At 39.6% G+C, this 24,555-nt stretch overlaps 1 protein-coding gene across 4 annotated transcripts in view; it reads right to left on the bottom strand.

Annotated features, from left to right (window-relative positions):
• The window catches only part of Tnrc6b (trinucleotide repeat containing adaptor 6B), a 257,060-nt gene that overhangs the window by 153,767 nt on the left and 78,738 nt on the right, over nt 1–24,555 (bottom strand). For all 4 annotated transcript variants that reach the window (XM_058574304.1, XM_058574302.1, XM_058574305.1 and 1 more), the window contains exons 3-4: nt 24,275–24,365; nt 6,426–6,493 (exon numbers count right to left, since the gene is read on the bottom strand). In XM_058574304.1, the coding sequence (XP_058430287.1) occupies nt 6,426–6,493; nt 24,275–24,319 (113 nt within the window). In that variant the 5' untranslated portion in view covers nt 24,320–24,365. The remainder of the gene's footprint in view (nt 1–6,425; nt 6,494–24,274; nt 24,366–24,555) is intronic.

The following is a 24,555-nucleotide window of genomic DNA, read 5'->3' as shown; positions in this document are numbered from 1 at the left end:
GAAAAAATAGGCTAGATCTCTGCCTCACACCACATACAAAGACAAATGCCAGTTCAAATAAGGGACTAAATGTAAAAAGTAAAGCAAAGAAATGAAGGATAACATATTGTGTTAGGGTAAGGAAGAAGACTGCTCTGGGTAAACAGGAAACATGGAAACCATAAAGGCTGATTTTACTATATAAAAATTTAAAAAACTTATTAGTATGAAAGTTATCCCAATGTTAGACGACAAAGACTGAAAGAAAATACTTAAAACACCTCAACAAAGGTTACTATCTAAAATCTATGAAGGGGCTGGGGATATGGCTCAAGTGGTAGCGCGCTCGCCTGGCATGCGTGCAGCCCTGGGTTCGATCCCCAGCACCACGTACAAATAAAGATGTTGTGTCCGCCGAAAACTAAAAAAAAAAAAAAAAATTAATTAAAAAATAAAATCTAGGGGTTGGGGATGTGGCTCAAGCAGTAGCGCGCTTGCCTAGCATGCGTGCGGCCCAGGTTTGATCCTCAACACCACATACAAACAAAGATGTTGTGTCCGCCGAAAACTAAAATAAATAAATAAATATTTTAAATTAATAAATAAATAAATAAATAAATAAAATCTATGAAGGACTCCTAAAAGCTTTAAAAAACAAAAATCTGCCAGGCCTGGTGGCGCATGCCTGTGATCCCATCAGGGAGGCTGAGGCAGGAGGATTGTTCAAAGTCAGCTTCAGCAACTTAGTGAGGCACTGAGCAACTCAGTGAGACTATGTCTCTAAATAAAATATAAAAAGGGGGCTGAGGATGTGGCTTAGTGGTTAAGCACCCTGCATTCAATCCCCCCCAAAACCAAACAATCCAATAAGAAAATAGAAAAGTAAATAGATGATACATAAAATAAAAATAAACTAACAATAGATAGTCCATTTCTCAATAAGCAAAAAAATGCAAAATTAAAACAGTAAAATATTACAGTGGCAAATTTTTTGGGTGGGGGTTTGGGGATTGAACCCAGGGGTGCTCACCACTGAGCCACATCCCCAGCCCCTTTTTATATTTTATTTAGAGACAGGGTCTTGCTAAGTTCCTTAGGGCCTCACTTAGTAACTAAGACTGGCTTTGAACTCACAATCCTCCTGCTTCAGCCTCCTGAGCCGCTAGAATTATAGGTGTGCACCACTGCACCCAGCTACAGTGGCAAAAATTTAAAGAAAAAGTATTTTATTATCATAAAAAGCGTGAAAAAATAGTTATTTGTACATACTACTGATGGAGGTGAACAATGATACAGCTTTTTTGGTTTTTTTTGGTACCGGGGATTGAACTCAGGGGCACATGCCCACTGAAACATATTCCCTGCTTTTTTTTTTTTTTTTGTAATTTATTTAGAGACAGGGTCACTGAGTTGCTTAGCACCTCACTTTTGCTGAGACAGGCTTTGAACTCTCGATTATCCTCCTGCTCCAGCCTCCCAAACCACTGGGATTACAGATGTGTGCCACCACGCCCGGCCTAATAAAGCTGCTTTCTTTTTTTCTTTTTTGGTGCTGGGGATTGAACCCAGGGCCTTGTGCATGTGAGGCAAGCACTCTACCAACTGAGCTATATCCCCAGTCCCTGATACAGCTTTTTAAAAAGGCAGTTTATTAACAACTATCTTCATGTAAATCACACATGCCCACAGATTTTATAAGTTTTATTATAAAGTACCCAGAAGACAAAATCTTCTATAGAAATAAACCTGTGTATAAATATCTAAGAAGAAAAATGTTCAATAACCCTTCAGTAGATAAATGGATTTTAAAAATGTGGTATAAATACACAATGGAATATTACTCAGCAATAAAAGAGAATAAAATCATGGCATTTGCAGGTAAATGGATGCAGTTGGAGAAGATAATGCTAAGTGAAGTTAGCCAAACCCCCAAAAAATAAATGGCAAATGTTTTCTCTGATATAAGGTGACTGACTCATAGTGGGGTAGGGAGAGGGAGCATGGGAGGAATAGATGAACGCTAGATAGGGCAGAGGGGTTAGCAACGATGGTGGAATGTGATGGACATCATTATCCAAAGTACATGTATGAAGATGAATTGGTGTGAACATACTTTATATACAAACAAAGATATGAAAAAATTGTGTTCTATATGTGTAATAAAAATTGTGATGCATTCCACTGTCATGTATTTAAAAAATAAAAGCAATTAAAAAAAAAGAAAATGAAAAAGTAAAAAAAAAAAAGAATGTTTAATAAAATATTTTCTGTACGAATTGAAGAAGTGAAGGTCACCAAAAAATCTTTTAGATAGAATGTTAGTCAGCTTTTTCATTGCTGTAACCAAAACACCTGGCCAGAACAATTTTAAGGATGAAATTTCATTTGGGAGCTCATAGTCAGAGAGGTCTCATCCATGTACAGCTGGCTCAATTCCTCAGGGCTTGAGGTGAGGGAGAACAGCAGGGAAGAGTGTGATGGAAGGAAGCAGCTCCCATGACGATCAAAAAACAGAAAGACTCCACTTGCCAGTGAGAAGATATACCCTAACGGCATGCCCCCAAGGCCCACCTCCTCCAGCTACACACCCCCAGCCTTCAGTTACCACTCAGTTAATCCCTATCAGGGGATGGGTTCACTGAAAGCTCTCACAATCATTTAATCTCTGAATGTTCTTGCACTGTCTCACACATGAGCGTTTTTTTTATTACTTATTTTTTTTTATTTTTGCATTTGCAGATGGACAGCAAACATTTATTTTATTTGTTCATTTTTATGTGGTGCTGAGGATGAACCCAGTGCCTCACACGTAAAAGGCAAGCACTCTGCCACTGAGCTATAGCCCCCGCCCCTCACACATGGGCTTTTGAGGGACACCTAATATTAAAACCATGACACCATCACAACAGAAGGTGTTGCAGAAGTTTCAAAGAATAAAAGCCTTCAAAAAGTGTCAAGTCACAAAAGCAAGTCTCAGAAGAATAATGTTGGGAAGTCAGGTGTGGTGGTACACTCCTGTAATCCCAGCTACTCATGAAGATTGGGCAGGAGGATCACAAGTTTGAGGACAGCCTCAGCAATTTAGACTCCCATCTCAAAATAAAATAAAAAAGCTGGAAGTGCTGGGAGTGTGGCTCAGTGAAAGAGCACTGCTGAGTTCAATTCCTAGAACAACATACACATGCACACACACAGAATTAAGTTGGGGAAAAAGATCTAGTTGTTATTTTAAATATATTTTAAAAAAATATTTAGGAAGATCACAAGGGGAAAGAGGGCAAAAGAGGAGTCTCACTTTCTATATCCACATTTGCTGCTTGATTGTCTTTTGACAAGCATGTATTCCTTTTTCATTCTTTGATTTTTTGGTTGTTTTTTGGCATGGTACCAGGGACTGAACCCAAGAGTACTCTACCACTGAGCTACATCCCTGGCCCTTTTTATTTTGAGTCAGGATCTTGCTAAGTTGCAAAGACTGGCCTCAAACTTGTCATCCTTCTGCCTTAACTTCCCAAGTTGCTGGAACTACAGGCATGTGCCATAATTAAAAAACAAAAAAGAAGAAGAAGAAGAAGAATGGGAATTTCCTAAATCATTCAGCAATGTGTCACTTTTAGGGTCTGCTGTGAACTATTCAGTTCTTAAGTCCTCCTATCCAGGATTCATTCATATTTATAAAGTACATAAATAATCAGTGGCCAGGGCTGGGGTTGTGGCTCAGCAGTAGAGCGCTTGCCTAGCACGTGCGAGGCGCTGGGTTCGATCCTCAGCACCACATAAAAATAAACAAAATAAAGATTTTTTTAAAAATAAGTAAATAAATAATCAGTGGCCAACTATAGTTCTAACATTAAAATAAATTAATTTTTAGGGCTGAAGATGTAGATCAAAAGTAGAACTCTTTCCTAGAATATGCAAGGCCCTGTGTTTGATACCCAGCACTGCAAAAATATTATGTAAATGAAAAACTTTTAAAACTTTATTTCGTCAAACAAATGAACACAGCACCTTTACTCTCCCAACTCACTGAGTGGTGAGTACGTCTACCAAGGAGTGCCCAGTGAGAAGACTCATTTCTGCTTTATACTTTAATATAGACGAGGCCCAACCCAGACAATGCATCTGTGAAAGAGTCAGGCAGCAGGAGCTGTGGAACAGCAAGGCTATTATACAAAATGTTCAAGTCTGCTAGGCTATTTGAAACTCTCTGAAAGAAGCACAGGACGTATAACATACCTTTTACAGAATCTGCCCCTGGGATGTTTCCTGAAGAAGCTGATTAAGAGTAGAGGTTACCCAAGTGCGTTTTTAAAGATAAAAACTGGTTATCTTGTTTTGTTCCCCCCCCCCCACCCCCAGGGCTGAAGACCAAATTCAGAACAACTATGAATAATGAGAAAAACAACCTACTCCTTACAGGTGCGCTCTGCCACTGAGCTAAATCCCCAACCCCAAGACTGGTTTGTTTGGGAGAGGGATACCCTCTAGAGAACAGAACTTTCATCTGTGCCTAAAAATAAGCTTTGAATGCGGGCTGGGGTTCTGTCTCACTGGTAGAGCACTTGCCTAGCATGTTAGAGGACCTGGGTTCCATTCTCAGCACTGCATATAAATACATATAATAAAGGTCCATTGACAACTAAAAAAATATATTTAAAAAATACAAAAAAAAGCTTTAATGCCCTTGTCATTATTTCCTCCAACTCCCTCTTATTCATGAGACTTTGATCTTGACAACTGTATGCAAGGATGACAGAGATCTGAGAGTACGATACTATAAAACACTGGGGCGGGGACTCAGCGGTAGCGCACTTGCCTGGCACGTGTGAGGCACTGGGTTCAATTCTCAGCACCACATATAAATAAATAAATAAATAAATAGAATAAATATCTATCAAAAATTAAAAAAAAAAAAACACTTCAGTGCTGGGGATGTAGCTCATTGGCCCGGCATGCACAAGGCCCTGGGGTTCAATCCCCAGCACTGCAAAAAAAACAGGCCAATAAAGGAAAAAAACTCTAAAGCTAGAAAGATCTGGGTTCAAATCCTAAGTTCCACTGTAAGTTGAATTATTATGGTAAATAAGTTACCTACCCTGATTTCTGAGTAAAATGGAGCAACATGCTGCAATGAGTGGAAATGACAGATTAAAAAGACATCTAACTAAGAACTCATGCACTGAAAGCCCCTGACCCATGGAGCTATGATTTCTATATCACAAGACCTTTGACTGGAGTGTGAGGTCGGGGAGTGGATGTGAGGCAGGAAGAAAAGCACTTAAAAGTGATTCTCCTGTCATTCCATTGGGATTCCATGTCTGGCATTCTAATTTGCTGAAGATGAATTGATTCCATCAGTTCATGCAGATGTAAGTGCATTTGACAGAATACAGCAAAGTTAGAATTTATACTGTGGGCTATTTTTAAAACTGCTAGGTTAGCAAAGTAAACTGGCTGTGAAAATATCCTGGTTTCCGTTCACAACAAATACAAGACAAACCATTTTCCTTTAATGACTCTGGCCTCGTGGCAGCATAATCTCTTCTGCATAATTCATTCCTAAGGGTTTCAGAGACATAATTTTCTTAAGACAGATCAAAATTAAACTACTTTTCTAGGAAGAAAAAATGAAGAAGAGAGGTTTCCACAGATTTTTCAATAAATTCCATGAATTACCATCCCATTAGGAGACTACAAGTCTCAAGAAAAAAATAGTAGTTCTGTCAGTACTTTAAGCCAGTCTGAAGTTTTTTTCCTTTAAAAGGGCATATGAAAAACTGGTCTGCTCTACAATACAATTTTTCAAATTCTGTGACAGAGGGAGAAAAAAAATCGACTACTCAATTTTTTTCACCAAAAAGCTACCCAGCAGACTCCAAATTTCAGGTTTAAAACCAATCACCCTTGAAAAAGTCCAAGGAGAGATCTTGTATTGTTTAAAATGTTGGCTAAATTATGTTAATTATAATTCCTGCTCCTTTAGGGAAACAATTTGTATTTAAACAATGATCAGAAGTGTAAATAACCAAATGGAATAGAATTTCAGGAAGTACTATTCAAATAAATTCAAACTTGGAATGTAGGCGCAGTCAGTTTAGTTCACTTCATAAAGACATTGCTAAGAAAAGGATGTACTATTTTACACTTTCTTTGGAAAACAACCAAAATGAATTAGTTCAATTTGGAACATCCTGAGCCTTAAAGCCTTTGCAAAAGCATAATATAAATTTTGATTAGTCAAGTGTGAAAAACTACAAAGCCAACTTTCTTGTCCCTCCAGTTAGTCAGTCTATAAATAGAAGCAATGCATTAAGAGCACCAAAGCAACTGGTGAGTTCCACAATATCTCCAATGTATACATCCCAGCAAATATACTCTCAGCTTGTTGAACCAAAGTGTTTCCAAGGATCTGTAACAGAACCCTTTTTAAATAAACAGTGACTCACTGTTTGCTTTCTTCACCAGGAGGTGGAGTCTTGCCATGCCCTTCCATTACAAAATCCTCCTGTTCCACCTGCAAAGGCAAGAACCATAGGTTAGATGCACCCACTAAGTAATATGCAGCTCACTCCAAAGTGCCAGGCTCTGCCTGTGCACAGGGCCATGACACTGCAGTAGCTAGGCCAGAAGCTTAGGACCTGTGGTTTTCATTCTTCTTCACTCTCCAGATTTGCTTAAGGTACTTCTCCTTGGGTGACTAGATTTGCTGAATGAAAAAGGAATCATGTTGATTTGCACCTCATGTAACAAAGGATTTGCATCTGGAATGTAAAAGAAAGACTATGAATCAATGAGAAAAACAACCTACTCAAAAAGTCTGCAAAATAACTAAATAGGAGTTCCACTGAGACTTATGCATATGAAAAGACGCTTAATCTCATGTCAGTCAGGAAAATGCAAACTGAAATCACAAAGAGAGATCATTTTGCAACCACCAGGTTGGCTAAAATGAAAAAGTCTAGCAATATCAAGCACTGGCCAAGCAACAGCAGCTCTCACCCACACCCAACAGGAGGGAAAAATAGGTACAATTACTTTGAAAACAGTTTTTGCCATTCCCTGCTACATAGGAACATGTACTTACTATACAAATGTCTTCCTATTTTTTCAAGGTTTTTTTTTTTTTTTAAGTTGTAGATTGACACAATACATTCATTTTATTTATTTATTTTTATGTGATGCTGAGGATCGAACCCAGTGCCTCACATGTGTTGGGCAATCGTTCTACCACTGAGCTACAACCATAGCCTTACTATACAAATTTCTAACTGTATTTCTAGCTATGTACTCTAAAGATGCTTTTGCACATATGCAAATATATTTATAGCAATATTATTTTAACAGAAAAAAATACAGAACTATCCATCAACAGTGAAATAGATAAATAGGCTCTGATGCTCTCAGACAACAGAATGCTATGCTACATGAAAAATGAATGAACTACAGCTACATGCTTCAACCTGGATGAGTTACAAAAAATTAACACTGAGTGAAAGAAACAAGACACAAAAGAATACAGTCATCCCAGGCTGGGGATGTGGCTCAGTGGTAGAACACTTACCTGGTATGTGTGAAGCCCAACACTGTCAAAACAAAACAACACAACAACAACAACAACAAAGTTATCCCTTGGTACCACAGAGGACTGGTTTAAGGACAACTTCCTTCACTATGGGTATCAAAATCCACTGACACTCAAGTCCTTTATATAGAAGAAACAACACATGCATATAATCCATGTGCATCCTCTGTGTACTTTAACTCACCTCTAGATTTTCTATAATATCTTATATAATGTAAATGCTATGTAAAAAGTTCTTACACTGTGTTATTTAAGGAATACTAACAAGGAAAAAAGTCTGAACATGCTCGGTATAGGTGTAATTTTTTTTCCCCCCTGAATGGCCATTGTAGGTATAGGTAGAAGTCCAATATGCTATCCACTGAGCTACTGAGCCACAGAGCCAGCTGTAGTTTTTTTTTCTTTTTTTCTGAATATTTCTATCTATGGTTGAGTAAGTCTATCCATGGATGTGGAACTCACAGAAGGGAGAAGGCTGACTCTACAAATACAATATAATTTCATTAATATAGAGCTCAAATATATACATTTTAAATCACATACAGCATAAGCACCCCTAATCTGGAAATCCAATCAGAGCATTTCGATTTCAGATTTTCAGATTAGGGATGGTTCAGTCTGTGAAGTCTATGCAAATATTTCAAAATCTCAAACCCTCAAACTGGAAACACTTCCAATTCCAGGAATTAAGACAAGGGACACTCAGTGTGTGTGTGTGTGTGTGTGTGTGTGTACACAAATCTTTGTGTAGATGGCCATAAAAAACCATAAAAATGGAAAAGTTTAATACAACATTTAGGTAGTAACTGACTTACGGTGGGAGGGGATATGATGAGGGAGAAAATTCACTCAGGGAGGAGTACATGGAGAGTTCTGAGGTATAGTTACGTATCTATTGGTCTCTACAATAGGTGTTGTTTTCTTCATAACTGTATATAGATATATGTGATATAGATGGTATATACAGATATATGTATATGGCTTATATAAATTTTCAAAGGAAAGAGAACCATTTTACTATTCCAGAAATTTACTGGTCTATAAAGAAAGATAAGTGACAGAAATAAAGTCACCTCTATAAATAGGTTTAACAGTCCTATGAAAACTCCCCCAAAAGGTGTAATGTTAAAAATCAAATAGATGTATTCAAGGATATAGATGGACTATTCCTCACTAAGAAAAATAAAGTCCTTTTCTTTTCTTTTTTTGGTACTGGAAATTGAATACAGAGGCACTTTACCACTGAGCTATATACCCTTGGCCCTTTCAAATTTTTAACTTTGAGACAGGACCTCACGAAGTTGATGGGGCTGGGATTACAGGCCTGTATCATCACACCAGCAAAACAGTCCATTTTTCACAGGACCGGATGATCTAGAAGACAGACAAGAGCACCGCAGATACACACCATGATGACATCCAAACAAAAGAAATAGCTTTCTAGGAATACTATCCTCTCCACAGTTCATCACATCTCAGAAATGAGAGGAGATGAAATATTGGTAAGAGAAGCTATTTCTCAAAAAGAATAAAAAGAGAAATTGGCAGAAGGAGAAGCAAGAATAATAAAAGATATACACTGCACATACGGTGAAATTCAAAACAAGCTTGACTTTTCTTTCTTTCTCATGGACTTCCTGATTCTATAGCCCACAGGGCTTTGCCAAGGAGAGAAAAGATTCATTCTCCCATCCTAAATTTACAGAGTTCTAAGAACTTGGACTGGGGCTGTAGCTCAGGGCATAGAGCACTTGCTAAGTATGTGACAAACCTGTGTTCAATCCCCAGCACCACAAAAATAAATAAATAAAAATAAAGTAAAATCTCTAGATGAGAAAAGAGGGAAGAGGTGACAATGTTATAGAGAGAGACTTAGAAAGAGCCAGAGATGATCTACATCTGGATCTGATTTGTAGTTACAACAATATGCACATAATTTTCTAAAAAATCGTTATCATTGAGTTGTACATTTTATGCCTTTAATCATACAAATGTCATATTTTAATTTGGAAAAAATAAAATGAAAATTGTTTAAAACGTATTAAGTGTCTTGGAACTTTAAGTGTAAACCATTTTCTCAAAGACAAGAATGTCAGGGAGCATGGTAGCACATGCCTACAATCCCAGCTGCTCAATGGGGAGTGAAACAGAAGGATCTCAAGTTCAAGGCCAGCCTGGTCAACTTAGCAAGGCACTATCTCAAAATAAAATGAAAAGCCTGGGGCTGTAGCTCAGTGGTAGAGTATGTGCCTAGAACATGCAAAGCCCTTGATTTAATCTTCAATACCACAAAAGCAAAAAACAAAAACCAAGAATACCTATATTCCAAATTGTATACATCATGAAATTTTCTTGATCCTTCTTCTTTAGGTCCCCTCCAAAGAAAGAGTTCTAAATTGTGTGCCTTGATCTGTTTACTAGTAAAATAATAAAAAAGGATTTACCTATAATTAAAAAAAAAAATGGGGGATGGTGCTGGGGATCCAATCCAGGGCCTTTCACATGCTAAGCAAGCACTCTACTACTGAGCTACATACCCAGCTTCAAGAACCTATTGATCAGCTCCCAGATCTTAACTCCAGCTCTCCTATTCTATTTGGATTGTCCAACAGGTCCAAAATGAAACGTTATCTTAGTCCCCAAATGTCCTCTATTTACATCCCTATTTCTGTAAATGATACCACCATTTACTAAAATCCTCTAACAATAAAAACCTATCATTGATCTAAATCCTCTGCTTTTTCTCATTAACCCCACATTTACTGACTCCCTACATGCTACAGCTTCTATCTCATAAACAGCTCTCATATCGCTGACTCCTTCTCAACTGCCAGCTACTCTAAATATCATTATGACCGAAGCCTTCTCACTGGTCTGTGCTTCTGGGTCCCATCCCACTTTAATCCATTCTCCAAACCACTTATATTTATAAATATACTTTGCAAAATGCAAATATGATTGCATTTACTTCTCTGCTCAAAATTCTTCAAGGGTACTCTGTCACCTTCAAGGTTCACTGCCTTCTAGAAACAGGTGCAGAAAGGCATTTCAGGGTAGATGTTCAGGCAAGGGGAGGATCAGAGGAGGGAGTGCCTGATGTCAGGAGAGTTTTCTAGAAAGGAAACTCTGAAATCAGTTTTGAAGGCTGAGGAAAAGTTCACCCCAAATACCAGATAAAGAAGTGTTAAGAATTCAGCTCTTCTGCCTCCCTCAAGCTTTTGGAATCCCTGGTGCCACACACTGCCTGCCCTACAGCCCTCCTCCATGCCTCATCTTTTGCAGGGGATTGATTCCAAGATACCACCCACCCATGGGGGATACCCATGTCCTCAGATGCTCAGATCCCTTATATAAAATACCATAATGTTTCTATATAATCTATATACATCCTTGCACACATTTAAATCATCTAGATGATCTCTAATCATCTCGATTACTTACAATACTTGATACAATGTAAATAAAATTCTATACAAACAGTTACACTATATCACTTAGGAGATAAGGACAACAACCAAAGTATGTACTCTTCAGTATAGATGCAGTTTGTCCCCCCAGTATTTTCAACCCACGGTTAATTGAATCCATGGGTTTGAAACCTAAAGCTACAGAGTGCTGACTCTAGTTTTCCCTCTTCTTTTTGGAGGTAGGGAGTACCAGGGATTTGACCCAGAGGCACTGTACCATTGAGCTACATCCCCAACCCTTTTTATTTTTTATTTTGAGACAGGGTCTTTAGCAAGATGAGGTGGGCCTAGAACTCAAGCTCCTCCTATTTCCAATTCCCGAAACACTGAAATTACAGGCCCACCACTGGCGTAGCCATGTTTCCGCTTGCCAAGACTCCTTAGTATACTCTCTCCCTTCCACTCCACATAAATTCAAATTCCTACTTTATTTTAAATGCTAATCAAATGTTTTTCCCAAATACTATCTCTTTTGCCAGGATTCATACCTTTTTCTACTCTCTATCAACTCAGAAGGCAATAAAAACAGTTCAGAAAGGTCACTGCTCCTTATTGCCATCTCCTGGGTTTTGTTTGTTTTTGTGTTTGTTTATAAGAGATGGGTCTCCCTATATTGCCCAGGCTGGCTTCAAACTCATGGTGCTCCTTCCTTCATCTCCTCCACAATGTGCACTACACCACCATCAGCCCATTCTTCTTTTTAAATTTTTATTAGTTATTGATGGACCTTTATTTATTTGTTTATATGTGGTGCTGAAAATTGAACCCAGTGCCTTGTACATGTTAGGCAAGTGCTCTACCACTGAGCCACAGCCCCAACCCCCATCCCATTTTTCTTAAATCCCCTTCCAATTCCTCTGCTTCTTTATTTCTCTTTTCCACAAACTTCTTGTATACATGCACTTGACTTGATGATCTAATCACTCCTCTCTCTCGATTCATTTTCAGGATCGACACTTATCTTTATAAAATGTCCAGCTTACCTTTCTCCCAATGTCATTCAGTAAGTGTTTATTGAGCACATATTCCTGAGTTACACACTGTGTTGATGTTATGATGAAAGCAGCCTCAGCCCTCCCCAAACTTAAGAGGTAAGTGGGAGAGAAATCAAGAAGCAGGAGATAACAATGCAGTGTAAGAATCTGATGGCACAACCCAAGGAGAGCACTTCACTGAGCCTCAAGGTATCTGACACTCTTTAGACCTGCCCCAGACAAGCGGTCCATCTCCTTCCCATTTCAGCTAGGAAAAGGGCAGACCAGGCTCTGGACCTCACCACCAATCCGTACTGCTTCACCCGGAGGTCCACAGGTCCTGAAATCCAGCTTTGACCACAACCACCTTTTCTGCTTCCTCCTTGAAACCTTAATCAGACTCTGCAAGGAGTCCTTAAGGTAACCTTCAGATCCTCACCTGACAGGTGGGCCAGTGAGTTGCCCAAGCAATACCCTAGGTTTGCTCCCCAATCCACTTGTTCTTGGCCTCCCTGCACCTTGCTCTCTCTGTCTCCAGACTGCAGAGCACCGCTGGATAAGGCTATGCGACTGGCTCCTTCACAATGTAAACCTGTTACTTCCTCTCAACACTCCCACTTCAGAACCTCTGCCTAGAAGGCCCTTCTTCCTCATTGGGTCATTGTCCTTAACTTCTAACTGACCTTGACACATGGCTTCAAAGTTGCCTTTTCTAGAAAGTGTCTTCCAGCACTTCTTCCTCTGCCCCTTCCTGGCTTCCACAGCAGTGCTCCAGAGGCCTCCCCTCCCACTGCCACACTCTGTTCACCTACTTCCCCACCTGAGGTGGCCAGGGAACAGAAACAATGTAACCTTTGTCTGTGTACTGTAGAAGAGAACACAGCCAGACTAATTTCCAAATACCTTCTCTGTTCTAAGCAGTGGGGCGAAGATCTGAATGATCCACTGACCTTCCCCACCAGGTCCCTCACTACTCCCCGGTACCTTTCTAGTCTTCTCACACTCCCCAAACCCACGCACTAGGCATCCAGCTAAGGCTCCCTCAGACAATGACAAGGACCATCCTGACAGCCTCTCTCACACAGGCCTCTCTTTTGTTCTTCTGGTGACTGCATTACAAACCTGCATCTTCACTGCTCTCTGCAAGGCGAAAAATGTCCCTTGTGTCCTAAACTCATGACCCACACTATCCTGCCTCCTCTGGGACCCTCCTATCTAAAGAAATCTTCCATTTCTCTCCCTTTCCAATAATTCCATCCCCTCAACATATTTTGCAATCTCTCCTATTCTGAAAAAATTAGCCTTGGCCTTCTATTACTCCAAATAGACTGCTTTAAACCCTTCCCTTTACCACCCAAATTCTTAAAAGAGCAGGTTACACCCCACTGCTTCTATATTCTGATAAAAAAAATTACTTGAATTTATACGAAGGTAATAGAGAGAGCGCCAGGCTGGACACAGCTCAGGGAGCATTCGCAAGGCCCTGCTGTGTGTGCATGCCCATCCCCGCCCCGGCCAATTTTATATACATACATAACACACACACACACAAGATTTTAATTTTTCCCTTTGTTTTCTCTTATATACAAGATTTTAAAAGTAAAAAAAACAAACATACCTGCCTCCCACTCATCTTCCAATGTGACTGGCTGGTCTTCTTCAAATCAATATTCAGCTTACACAATGCTATTATTAAGTAAATAATATGTACATATGCACCATATTGAATGGTATAGTTTAATTTCCTTTCCTGTAAATAAATTACCTTTCTTGCATAACTTTTAATTTTTCTTGGAACTAGCAATTGAAGTTCCTCTTCTCATTCTTTTTCTTTTCTTTTCTTTTTTTAAATATTTATTTCTTTTTTAGTTCTCGGCAGACACAACATCTTTTGTATGTGGTGCTGAGGATCGAACCCGGGCCCCACGCATGCCAGGCGAGCGCGCTGCCGCTTGAGCCACATCCCCAGCCCCCTCATTCTTTTTCTTTCTTCCTTTTTTTTTTTTTTGCTTAGTGTTTATTATATATTTTTCACTAATTCATCTTCAGATGTTCCCAGCAGAGCTAGAAGTGTCTTTTTAATCAGGCCAAACATCTCAGGAGATCTGCTAGTGTCCTGAGTGGAACATTCCTTGGGCTGGTCTCCTATTCCATCTTGGCCTGTTTGCACCCTACGTTGCTAAATCACTGCTGTCTTCTCCTTCATTTCTGAAATTCCCCCTCTCTCCTTTGTTGGATTATCTGTCTCTCAAACTTTTTCTTTTCTTTTTAATGGTTTACTCTCTGGTCAAGGTGGAACACATATTCCAGTGATCTCCTGATTAAAGATATACGGACAGATAATTTGAGCCCTTGAATGAATGAAATGTCCTTATTTTATCTGCACACATAATAAACTCACAGAACTTTTCAAACCCACATACTTAACTGAATACAGAAATTCAAGTTAGTGAATGTTTCCCCAAAACATATCTTTTGGTAAGGTCCTCAGGACTAAACCCAGGGGCATTCTACCTCTGAGCTACATGCCCCCCTACACACACTTTTTTTTTGAGATAGGGTCTTGCTAAATTGCCAAGTGGACCCTGAACTTGCAATCCCCCTGTCCCAGCCTCCCAAGTAGCTGGGGTTATAGCCTCACATAAGATGTTTGATAAAGATTTACTAACTGGTGATTCTGTTTCTCTTCCTCCTACTTCCTATGCACAATTCCCCCAGGTCCTATTCCTGGACCCATCTCTTCAGATTCTGCCACAGAAATTTAATCTAATGTCATAACTTAAACTATCAAATCTTGAGTGATTTCTAATTCTGTGCTTCCAGCCGGACCTATCCTGTCTCCAGCACTGTATTTTCACTTGACAGATCCCGGTCATACAGACAGTATACCAGCAACCCAAACCCCACAGGTGAGAAAGAATCCTCCTATTCACTCCAGAATTTGCTTTTTTGTTTATGGGTCCTACTTTTGACAGGAACACCCCATCTTCCTAGTCTCAGCATGACAACTTGATGTCACCCTTCATATCTCCTTTTCTTCAATATCAAATAAACTACTAAATCCTATCCCTTTTATAAATGGCATATTTTCCCAATGGCCTCCTCTATTCTAGGTGCTGGAATTTAAAAAGAAAGAATACATACTTTCTGAAAGCTGAAAAGTTAATTAATACACTGGATGGCAGAATCATGTTCAAAATGGTTTCAACAGGAGCCAGGGCTATTGGCTTATGCCTGTAATCCCAGCTGTCTCAAAATTATCAAAAAAAAAAAAAAAAAAAAGAGGGAGAGTGGAACTGGGGGTGGGAGCTCAGTGGTAGAGTGCTACTGGGTTTGATCCTCAGAACTACAAAAAAGGGGTGGGGGTTCCAGCAGACTAAGAGAAAGGTGAAGCTCCTAAAATTTTTTAAATTGAAGTATAATTCACAAAGTGGAAAATACTCAGGTGTAAAAATTGATTGACTGTTTGATGGTACTAGAGATGGAACTCTGGGCCTCCTACATGCTAGGCAAGCACTCCGCCACTGAGTTACATTACCAGTCTTTCTTAAATTTTTATTTTACAACTGGTCTTTTGCCCAGGCTGGCCTCAAAATTGTAATCCTTCTTACACCATCAGAGGCTGGATAGTCCCATCAATGGCTGTCTGCAGGCTGGAAAGCTGGGGAAACCAGCAGCTGCTCAGTCCAAAAAGCTGGGTGCCTTAAAACAACAAGGACCCATGATACATCCTCAATCCCATTCTGAGTCTCTGAAAGGCCCCTGGAGCCTTGGTGTGAGCCCATATTCAACCAGAACCACCAGCCAGTAAATCTTTATCAAACATCTCAGCCTCCAAAACAGCGGGGATTACAGGTGTGTTCCACTGAGCCCAGCTAGCTTTTTAACATTCTTCATGGTGTCATCTGATTAGAAGTGCAAAATTTTTAAATGAAATTCAATTGAACAATTGTTCTCATTTATCATTAGTGCTTTTGAATCTACTAAGAAATTTTCATAATCTTCATACAACTGTGAAAACATCTGTTAGGTTGTTTCCCAAAGGTTTTACAGTTGTAGCCCTCACATTAGATCCATGGTCCATTTCAAATTACTTCTTTTTTGTTTGTTTGTTTTCTACCAGGATTGAACCCAGGGGCACATCCCCAGCCCATTTTTATTTAGAGACAGGGCTCACTAAATTGCTTAGGGCCTCACTAAGTTGCTGAGGCTGGCTTTGAACTCACAAACCTCCCTCCTCAGCCTATTGAGCCACTGGGATTATAGGCGTGCGCCAACGTACCCAGCTCAAATTAGGTTTTGTGTATAATATGTCACATGGTGGTCATGATCCATGCATTTCCATATGGTTATATAATCTGACAACCTCCCCTCAAAAGACATTAGTCTTTTGACAATTTTTTCTAATTGTTAAGTCTTTTCATTAGGTTCAAAAGAATCGATGCGTAACTACAGAAGGAGCAAGACCAGCACTACAGTAACGTATTGGAAAATGTGATTGGCTTCTGAGGTAAAAAGACTTTTTTTTTTTTTTTTGGTGCTGGGGATTAACCCTAGATTCTTGCATACACTAAGCTCAGGATCTATGACTGAGCTACATCCTCAGCCCAAGAAGCATTTCTTGGTTAGTAAAAGAACCACAAATTTTTGGACTGGGAATGTGGTTCAGTTCTAGAGCACTTGCCTAGCGTGTATGAGGCCCTGGATTTGATCCCAGCATTGAGAGAAAAAAAGAAGAAAGAAAAGAATTTAGCTGACACATCCTTTGAAGATGATTTTGACTGGTCAAAAAGAAGTAGAGTGCAGTATACAGCTTCCATGAAGTCCCTCAGAGGAAGGGATAAGTTCTTTCCTTTTTCCCATGTGGCATGCAGATGTGATGGGGCTGGAGCTCCCATCACATAACAAGGTAGAAGCAACACATGAAGATGAAAGAACAAACAGAAGTCACCAGCCACTGAAAGGGCCACGTCCTGGACGACCCGGCCAGGCTGTTAAGAACTAAGAACTGTCTTCATGTATTAGAGCCGTTTACAGAAGAGGTAGTAATTTTTATCCTACCTTATTCTAGAAGGCAGGAACAAGACTAAATGCCTTAAGATACAAAAAGTATGAAGTAACAAACGGCACAGGCAAGGCCCTGGGTTCGATACTCAGCATCACATAAAAATAAATAAATTAATTAATGATGTTGTATCCAACTACAACTAAAAAATATTTTTAAAAAGACAAATTGGAAGCAAATATTGTCTTTTAAAAAATATTTATTTACCACTGAGCCACAACCCCAACCCCTAATTTGTCTCTTTTCTTAAGGAAATAAAACGAATGTAGAGTGAAGAGTTGAGGACCCCTGTGTGGGCTGTCTAAAGTCTGTATCTGCCTCACTCTCCCCCCACTCCCCATCCCCCACTGCAATTCTGGTTTTCAACCCAGGGTCTCACACATGGTAGATACTCTACCACTAAGCTGCACCCCCAGCTCTTCCTCATCTCTTAAAGGATGCTTAAACAACGTGCTGGTTCTTCATCCACTGACTGCCCCCCAATGCCACTGTAGTATGCCTACTATCTGCATAGGAATCACATGGGCTGCTTACAAAGAAATTATAGATCCCAGGACCCCAACTCTTGAGATTCTGTTTCAGTAGATCCAAGGTGGGGCCTGGGCATCTTCATCTTAAAAAGCATATGAAGTGCAAATCACAACCATAAACGAGTCAGGCACGGATGCATGCCTTTAATTCTAGAGACTTGGTAGGCTGAGGTAAGAGGATTGCAAGTTTGAGGCCAGCCTCACCAATTTAACAAAACCCTGACTCAAAATTTAAAAACAAAAAAAACAAACAAAAAAAACCCCCACAATTTTAAAGGGCTGGAATATAGCTCAGTGGTAAAGCACCCCTGGATTCAATCCCCAGTACAAAAATAAAACAAAACAAAAACACAAAAATAAACAGAAAAAAAAAATCCACAATGAGGTAGCATTTCCCATTCACAAGAATGGCTAAAATAAAAAACAGAAATAACAAGTGTTGGTGAAGACAAAGGACCAAGAGGAAACCACACATATTTCTGGTGGGAATCTAAAATGGTGTGGCCATTTGGAAAACAGTTTGGACAGTTCCTCAAAAAGTTAAACATAGGGGCTGGCACCTGCCTCGCACATATGAGTACTGGGTTCGATCCTCAGCACCACATAAAAATAAATAAAGATATTGTGTCTATCTGTAACTAAAAAATACTTAGAAAAAAAAAAAAGTTAAATGTAAACCCTACGGCCAGCAATTCCACTCCTAGGTATATAACCAAGAGAAATGAAAATATATATTCAAACAAAAATTTGTACAACAATGTTCACAGCAGCATTATTCATATTAGACAAAAGTAGAAACAACTCAAATATACATCATCTGATTAATGGATAAACAAAATATGGTATATCCAGCCACAGTGGGATACTAGTCAGCCACAAAAAGGAATGAAGTACTGATACGTGCTAAACATGAAAACATCTGCTAAGGGAAAGAAGACTCACACAGAATTCTAAAACACATGTTGTATGAGTCTTCATATATGAAATGTCCAAAATTGGCAATTCCAGAGCCTGGTGAGGTGGTACACATCTATAATCCCAGAGACATGGGAGGCTGAGGCAGAATAGCAATTTTGAGGCCAACCTCAACAACTTACCAAGATCCTCAAAAACTTAGTAAGACACTATCTCAAAATAAAAAAAATAAGGATTAGGGAGGTTTCTCAGTCGTAAAGAGCCCCTGGGTTCAATCTCCAGTATGAAAATGAAAAAAAAAAAAAAAATCCCTGGCAATTCTATACAAACAGAAAGTTGATTAGTGATTGGATTCCAGGAGAAAGGGAACTGGAGTGACTGTTAATGGATGTAGAGAGGTTTTATGACTAGTAATGGTTTACAACTCTGTGATTAAAAAAAAATTGAACTATATACTTTAAATGGATAAATGTGTGTGTCTGTGTGTGTGCACACTCAGAATTTACCCAAGGCTTTGCACAAGCTAAGCACATGATTTACCATTGGGCTACATATACCCCTGGCAAATGGGTAAATTTTATGGTATATGAAATATACTCCCCCCCCCTTTTTTTTGATGGTGCTGGGGATTAGAACCCAGGCCCTTGTGCACTCAAAGGAAACACTATACCAACTGAGCTATATTCCCACCCATTTTTTCCCCTTTTTGCTATGTTGCCCAGGCTGGCCTCCAACCTGGGATCAAGTGATGCTCTTGCCTCAGCCTCCTGAGAGCTGGACTCCAAGTGTGCACCAGTGAAGTGTACTTCAATGAAGCTACTTTGAAAAGTAAAGAACCAGGTGCAGGGGCACCTACCTATGATCCCATCTACTCAAGATGTCAAGTCAGGATGATTGCGTGTTCAAAGCAGCTTATGCAATTTAGCAAGATTCTGTCTCAAAATATAAAGGGCTGGCTATGTTGCTCAGTGGTAAAGTAGGCCCTGGATTCAATTCCCAGTACAAGAAGAGAGAGAGAGAGAAGAGAAAAAAAAGAGGAGAGGAGGGAGGAAAGGAAAGGAAAACACCTAAGATAATTTTTATAAATATTAAAGTCTAACACACAAACTGGAATAGTTCCAGTTGGGCCTTTTCTCACTTCCCAGGCCTCATCTATTCCTATGTGTTAAGAACTCCCAATGTACACCTGGTCTCCTAAGCTCCAAAATGCCTGCTAAATATTTTTATCGTGAGTGCCTGCAGGCACTTTCAAAATCCAAACCCTCCATACCCAGTTAAAAACAATAATGGGCTGGGGATGTAGCTCAATAGTAGAACACTTGCCTAGTGCGTGTGAGGCCCAAAACCACACACACTCCCCAAACCACAATGATAACAAGAGTAACTTTTACAAAAAGTTCCTCTATTGGACTCTTATGCTTTTCTGATGATTAGACTGGGGTAATGGGTTTTGGGGGAGGTCATGGGGTGAAGTGCTATTTCATTACCTTTTATTATTAAGGATACACACATTAAACATGATGTCACTGTTAAAGCTGACCTTGGTCTCCAGGCTGAGGTAGGTGTTGTTATGATAGGTTTCTCCTCTATATGAATCACATTTAAGGAGTAGGAAGTTAGGTTTCCTTGAGGGTGGAACGTCTACATAAATCATTTGGAGTTCTTCTGCCTGGGATACTGGGATTTTTAAGTCCTTAAGTTTTGGTGTGGTATAACACACAGCAAGATGTTTGAAACACACTCAAACCTTCTCACCATCTCACATCACACTTTACTACTTACCTGCTACATGTCACTCCCTCTGCTTATGACACTCCTCTCCTCCCCACCCACCCTCCCAGCAACAAACCAATTTTTTATTTTATTTTTGTAATATTTATTTCTTAGTTGGACACAACATCTTTATTTTATTTATTTATTTTTACATGGTGCTGAGGATCAAACCCAGGGCCTTGCATGTGCTAGGCAAGCGCTCTGCCGCTGAGCCACAACCCCAGCCCCCCGAATTTTTTAAAAAATATTTTTGTAGATGTAGATGGGACAGCATGCCTTTATTTTATTTATTTTTATGCGGTGCTAAGGATTGAACCCAGTGCCTCACATATGCTAGGCAAGTGCTCTGCCACTGAGCTACAGCCCTATCCCCAACAAACCAATTTTTCTTTTAAATATTTAGTTTTAGTTTTAGGTGGACACAATATCTTTATTTTATTTTTACGTGGTGCTGAGAATCGAACCCAGTGCCTCACACATGCTAGGCAAGCGCGCTACCACTTGAGCCACATCCCCAACCCCAACAAACCAATTTTTAAAAATCTTTCTTCTTCTCACAAAATCCAGTTCAAGGGTCACAGTCTCCATTGTGGAGCTTCTTTCCAGGAAGAATTCACCACTTTGGGCTAGGCACACGTTTACTATCAGTATCATGGTCTGATTAGCATGGCTCCCTCTCTCACCTTGACTGAAGTTCCCCACAAGCAAACACAATGTCTTACATGACCTGGCATGCCTAAACAGGGCATCAACAAACAGCAGGTGCCTAATAAGTGTTTCTGACTTAAATAATTAATGACTATTTTATTGAGAATGACTCTACTGTGATGTTATTAGTAATATCTCAATTTAAAAAAATGATGGAGAAAGGATGACATAGCTGGGGTCCAAGACATGTCAGTAAATCAACACCACAGCTAAAACCTCCCTGACAATAGAAAGCTCTGCTCTGAACAGCTTAGACCAGACACATAAAGAAAAATGATCATTGCATTCAACAAGTGAAAGCCACATATGACAGATAGAATATATTTTAGATCAACAGGCACATAACTGTCAAATAAAGTAGGTGAGCTGATTCTTTCTCTAGGGGATTCAGGCCAATGAAGTACATATCCTTGCCTTTGGAGTTCCTGATAAGTCACCAAAGACTTTTTTTTACAGAACATAATTTTCTTACCTAACCTCAAAAAGTACGGAAAAATAAGATGGACTCTTGGTTAGCTGTGTTAGTTCTATTCAGTTTTCTCTCTCACATACATAGCAGCAAAATTAAATAAGGCCTGAAGTGGTCCTTGGGAAAACCATAAGTAGTAGTTGCTAAGCCTACAAAGAACATATTTAAGAGCTTCTTCTGAAGTTTTACCTTGATAATAACTGTCAACTTGTCTTCTTTCAGTACCTTTTTTTTTTGGTACTGGGGATTGAACCTGGGGGTACTTTACATTGAGTTAAACCCCCAGACCTCCTTTTGTTTAAATTTTTTTTTTATTTTGAGGCAGGGTCTTGCTGAGTTGCTTAGGGCCTTGCTAAATTGATGGCCTTGAACTTGTTATCCTCCTGCCTTAGCCTCCTAAGTTGCTGGGATTACAGGTGTGTGCCAATGTGGTCAGCTGCCATTCTTCACTTTGATACAGTCGCACTAAATTGCCGAATGTCTCACCAAGTTGCCTAGGCTGGTCTTGAACCTGTGAGCTCCTGCGTTGGCCTCCTGAGCAGATAGACAGGAGGCATGTGCCATTGTGCCTGGCTTTTTATTCAAAGACAGCCACAAATTGTTACCAAAAACACTATGATAAATTTCTGCGTTAACATGAAATCATTCCAAATACAAGATTTTAAACAAAAGGCAACACAGGGAGAATAAAACATAAAAACCTGAATTGAATTAAGACTGATGAGGCTGAAGTTATACTCTAACTTCTGATTAACAGAAGCATCTACTTTCTTCAAGTATAAGAAGAATGTTCTTTCATGTTTTTAATCTAATTGATTTTAAACTGATAAAATATTAAGTAAATAAAAAATCAAGAAAACCAGCCCCCCCGTCCCAGCCAAACAAAGGTAAAATCTGAGTTTATGGCATAATAAAATATTCTATTACATGCTCAGTAAGCAATCTTCTAATTACCCCTCAGCTTTCCAGGGAGAGATATATTAGTAGCCAGGGAATCCTAGAATCCAGTCTTCATTAACATTATATTTCATTATAAAATAATGAATTAGGATCTTGGGGAAGTGTGTATGTGTACCTCAGAAATCCCAGGGTGTATGTGTCTTGAGAGTCCTGGGCATGTGTTGAGGCGATTCCTAGAGCCTCTGAGTTTTGTTGGTTCTGACAGCCCTCACTGAGACTTAGGGTCTAGGTACATCTAGTGTAAGCCTATAGGCTTCTGCCCTGGCTACAGAAAGAAGGAAGAGACCTGGTGAGATGGGGGGGGGGGAAATAAGAAGACAAGATGGCAGGTGTCCCCCCTCCATGGACCTGATCACAACCCTGTTGAGTGGTGAAGTTCAAAATCATGCTGAAGGAGCTGTTGAGGAAGGGACTCAGTTTCTTACAGCCTAGCACACAATGTGCAAGGGCAGACTAGCGTGTGGCCTCTCTGGAATCCAGTGAATCAAAGCAGGAAGCCAACAGGCAGTGAGCATGGGTAACAGGAATCCAGTGACATTTTTTTTTCTTTTTTAAAATTTTAACAATTATTGATATGAAATTCATATAACATAAACATATTGAAATGAACAATTCAGAGGCATCTAATGTATCTGCAATGCTGTGCATCTACCACTTCTACCTAGTTCCAAAATGTTTTCGTCACCCCATGTGGAAACCCCATATCCATTAGGCAGTTACTGTCCATTCCACATCTCCCTCCTCCAATCTCCAGAAACCACCCACCTGCCTCTGCCTATGGATTTATCTATTCTGCACATGTCCCCTATGTGGCATGATGCAATATATGATCTTTTGTGCCCAGTTTCTTCCACTCAGTATGCTTAGGGGGGTTCTTGGTGCCATTTTGACTGGTCTCCACTTTGGCTCTGGTGAAAGAATAAGCATCCCATAGAGAATACTCGTGGCAGTGCAGCAGCAGAGGGCCTCCCGCCTTTGGGGATCCTTGGGCAAGGTGCAGTGCTGGAGACTGTTTAGAAGACAATGTGAGGTACCTAGAGGCTCCCAGAAGAAAAGGTCCCATGTGACCACATCAGGAAAGAGCCAAGGAAATTCAGGACATGGAGCCAGATAGAAGTAGATAAACACAGATAACCTATTTGTAGATTGGGTTTGACAAAGAAAAAAATTCCTTCCGTTTTAAATGAAAAACCAACAAATTATCACTTAAAATTTATAATAGAAAAATGTCTGAAAAGCACAAGTGACTGCTTCTGTGCAGCAAGAACAGGGACAGGCTTTTACTTTCAGCCTCATATACTTCTGACTGTTAATTTTTACAAGTATATTAAACTTTCATATTTTTTTAAAGAGAGAGAGAGAGAGAGAGAGAGAGAGAGAGAGAGAGAGAGAGAGAATTTTAATATTTATTTTTTAGTTTTCGGGGGACACAACATCTTTGTTTGTATGTGGTGCTGAGGATCGAACCCCGGCCGCATGCATGCCAGGCGAGCGCGCTACTGCTTGAGCCACATCCCCAGCCCCTAAACTTTCATATTAAAAGTGAAAAGATAAAATGATATTCTAATAGTGAATCATAAAGTTCCAGTCAAGTTTATTTTAAATTTGTCACACAGAATAACAAAAACATGAGCCCCCAAATAAACTTTTCCTCCTCTTAAAAGAAAAAAAAAAAGAATAACAAAAACAGATACTGAGAAGAAAAAAGATCTTTCCAGATCTAGGTTAGGTTCTAATTTAAATCAATCTAATTTATAAATTCACCTAAAACAAAACACCCACTCTACTCATCCACTGCCTCTACTATTGGATTTCTACTCAAATTCTTCATATTTGTAGGTACGTTACTGACCTTGGAACTGCTTTCTTCCGACACTTCTCCCTCATTAGTTTGCATGGGAACAGACTCTGTGCAAAACTCTGCAGAAAAACACAACTGCTGCCTGAAAGAGAGATAAGGAGAGAAAAACGCATGTAAGGAATTTGGGCAAAAGTTTACTTCCCTAAAGATTTAAACTGAAATTTTGTCACTGAGACCATGGATCCTGTGAGGAGATGACCTTAGGCACTTTGAGTGTGTGTGTGCACGCTCACGCTAGGTTACCACGTGCATCTTAGGTAAGAAGAAAGATG

The sequence above is a fragment of the Marmota monax genome, unplaced genomic scaffold (genome assembly GCF_021218885.2).
Source record: "Marmota monax isolate L192 unplaced genomic scaffold, Marmota_monax_Labrador192_F-V1.1 WCK01_AAM20220418_F8-fsc00051, whole genome shotgun sequence".
NCBI lineage: Eukaryota > Metazoa > Chordata > Mammalia > Rodentia > Sciuridae > Marmota > Marmota monax.
The sequence above is the reverse complement of the archived record's forward strand: the minus strand, read 5'-3'. Positions and strand labels throughout refer to the sequence as shown.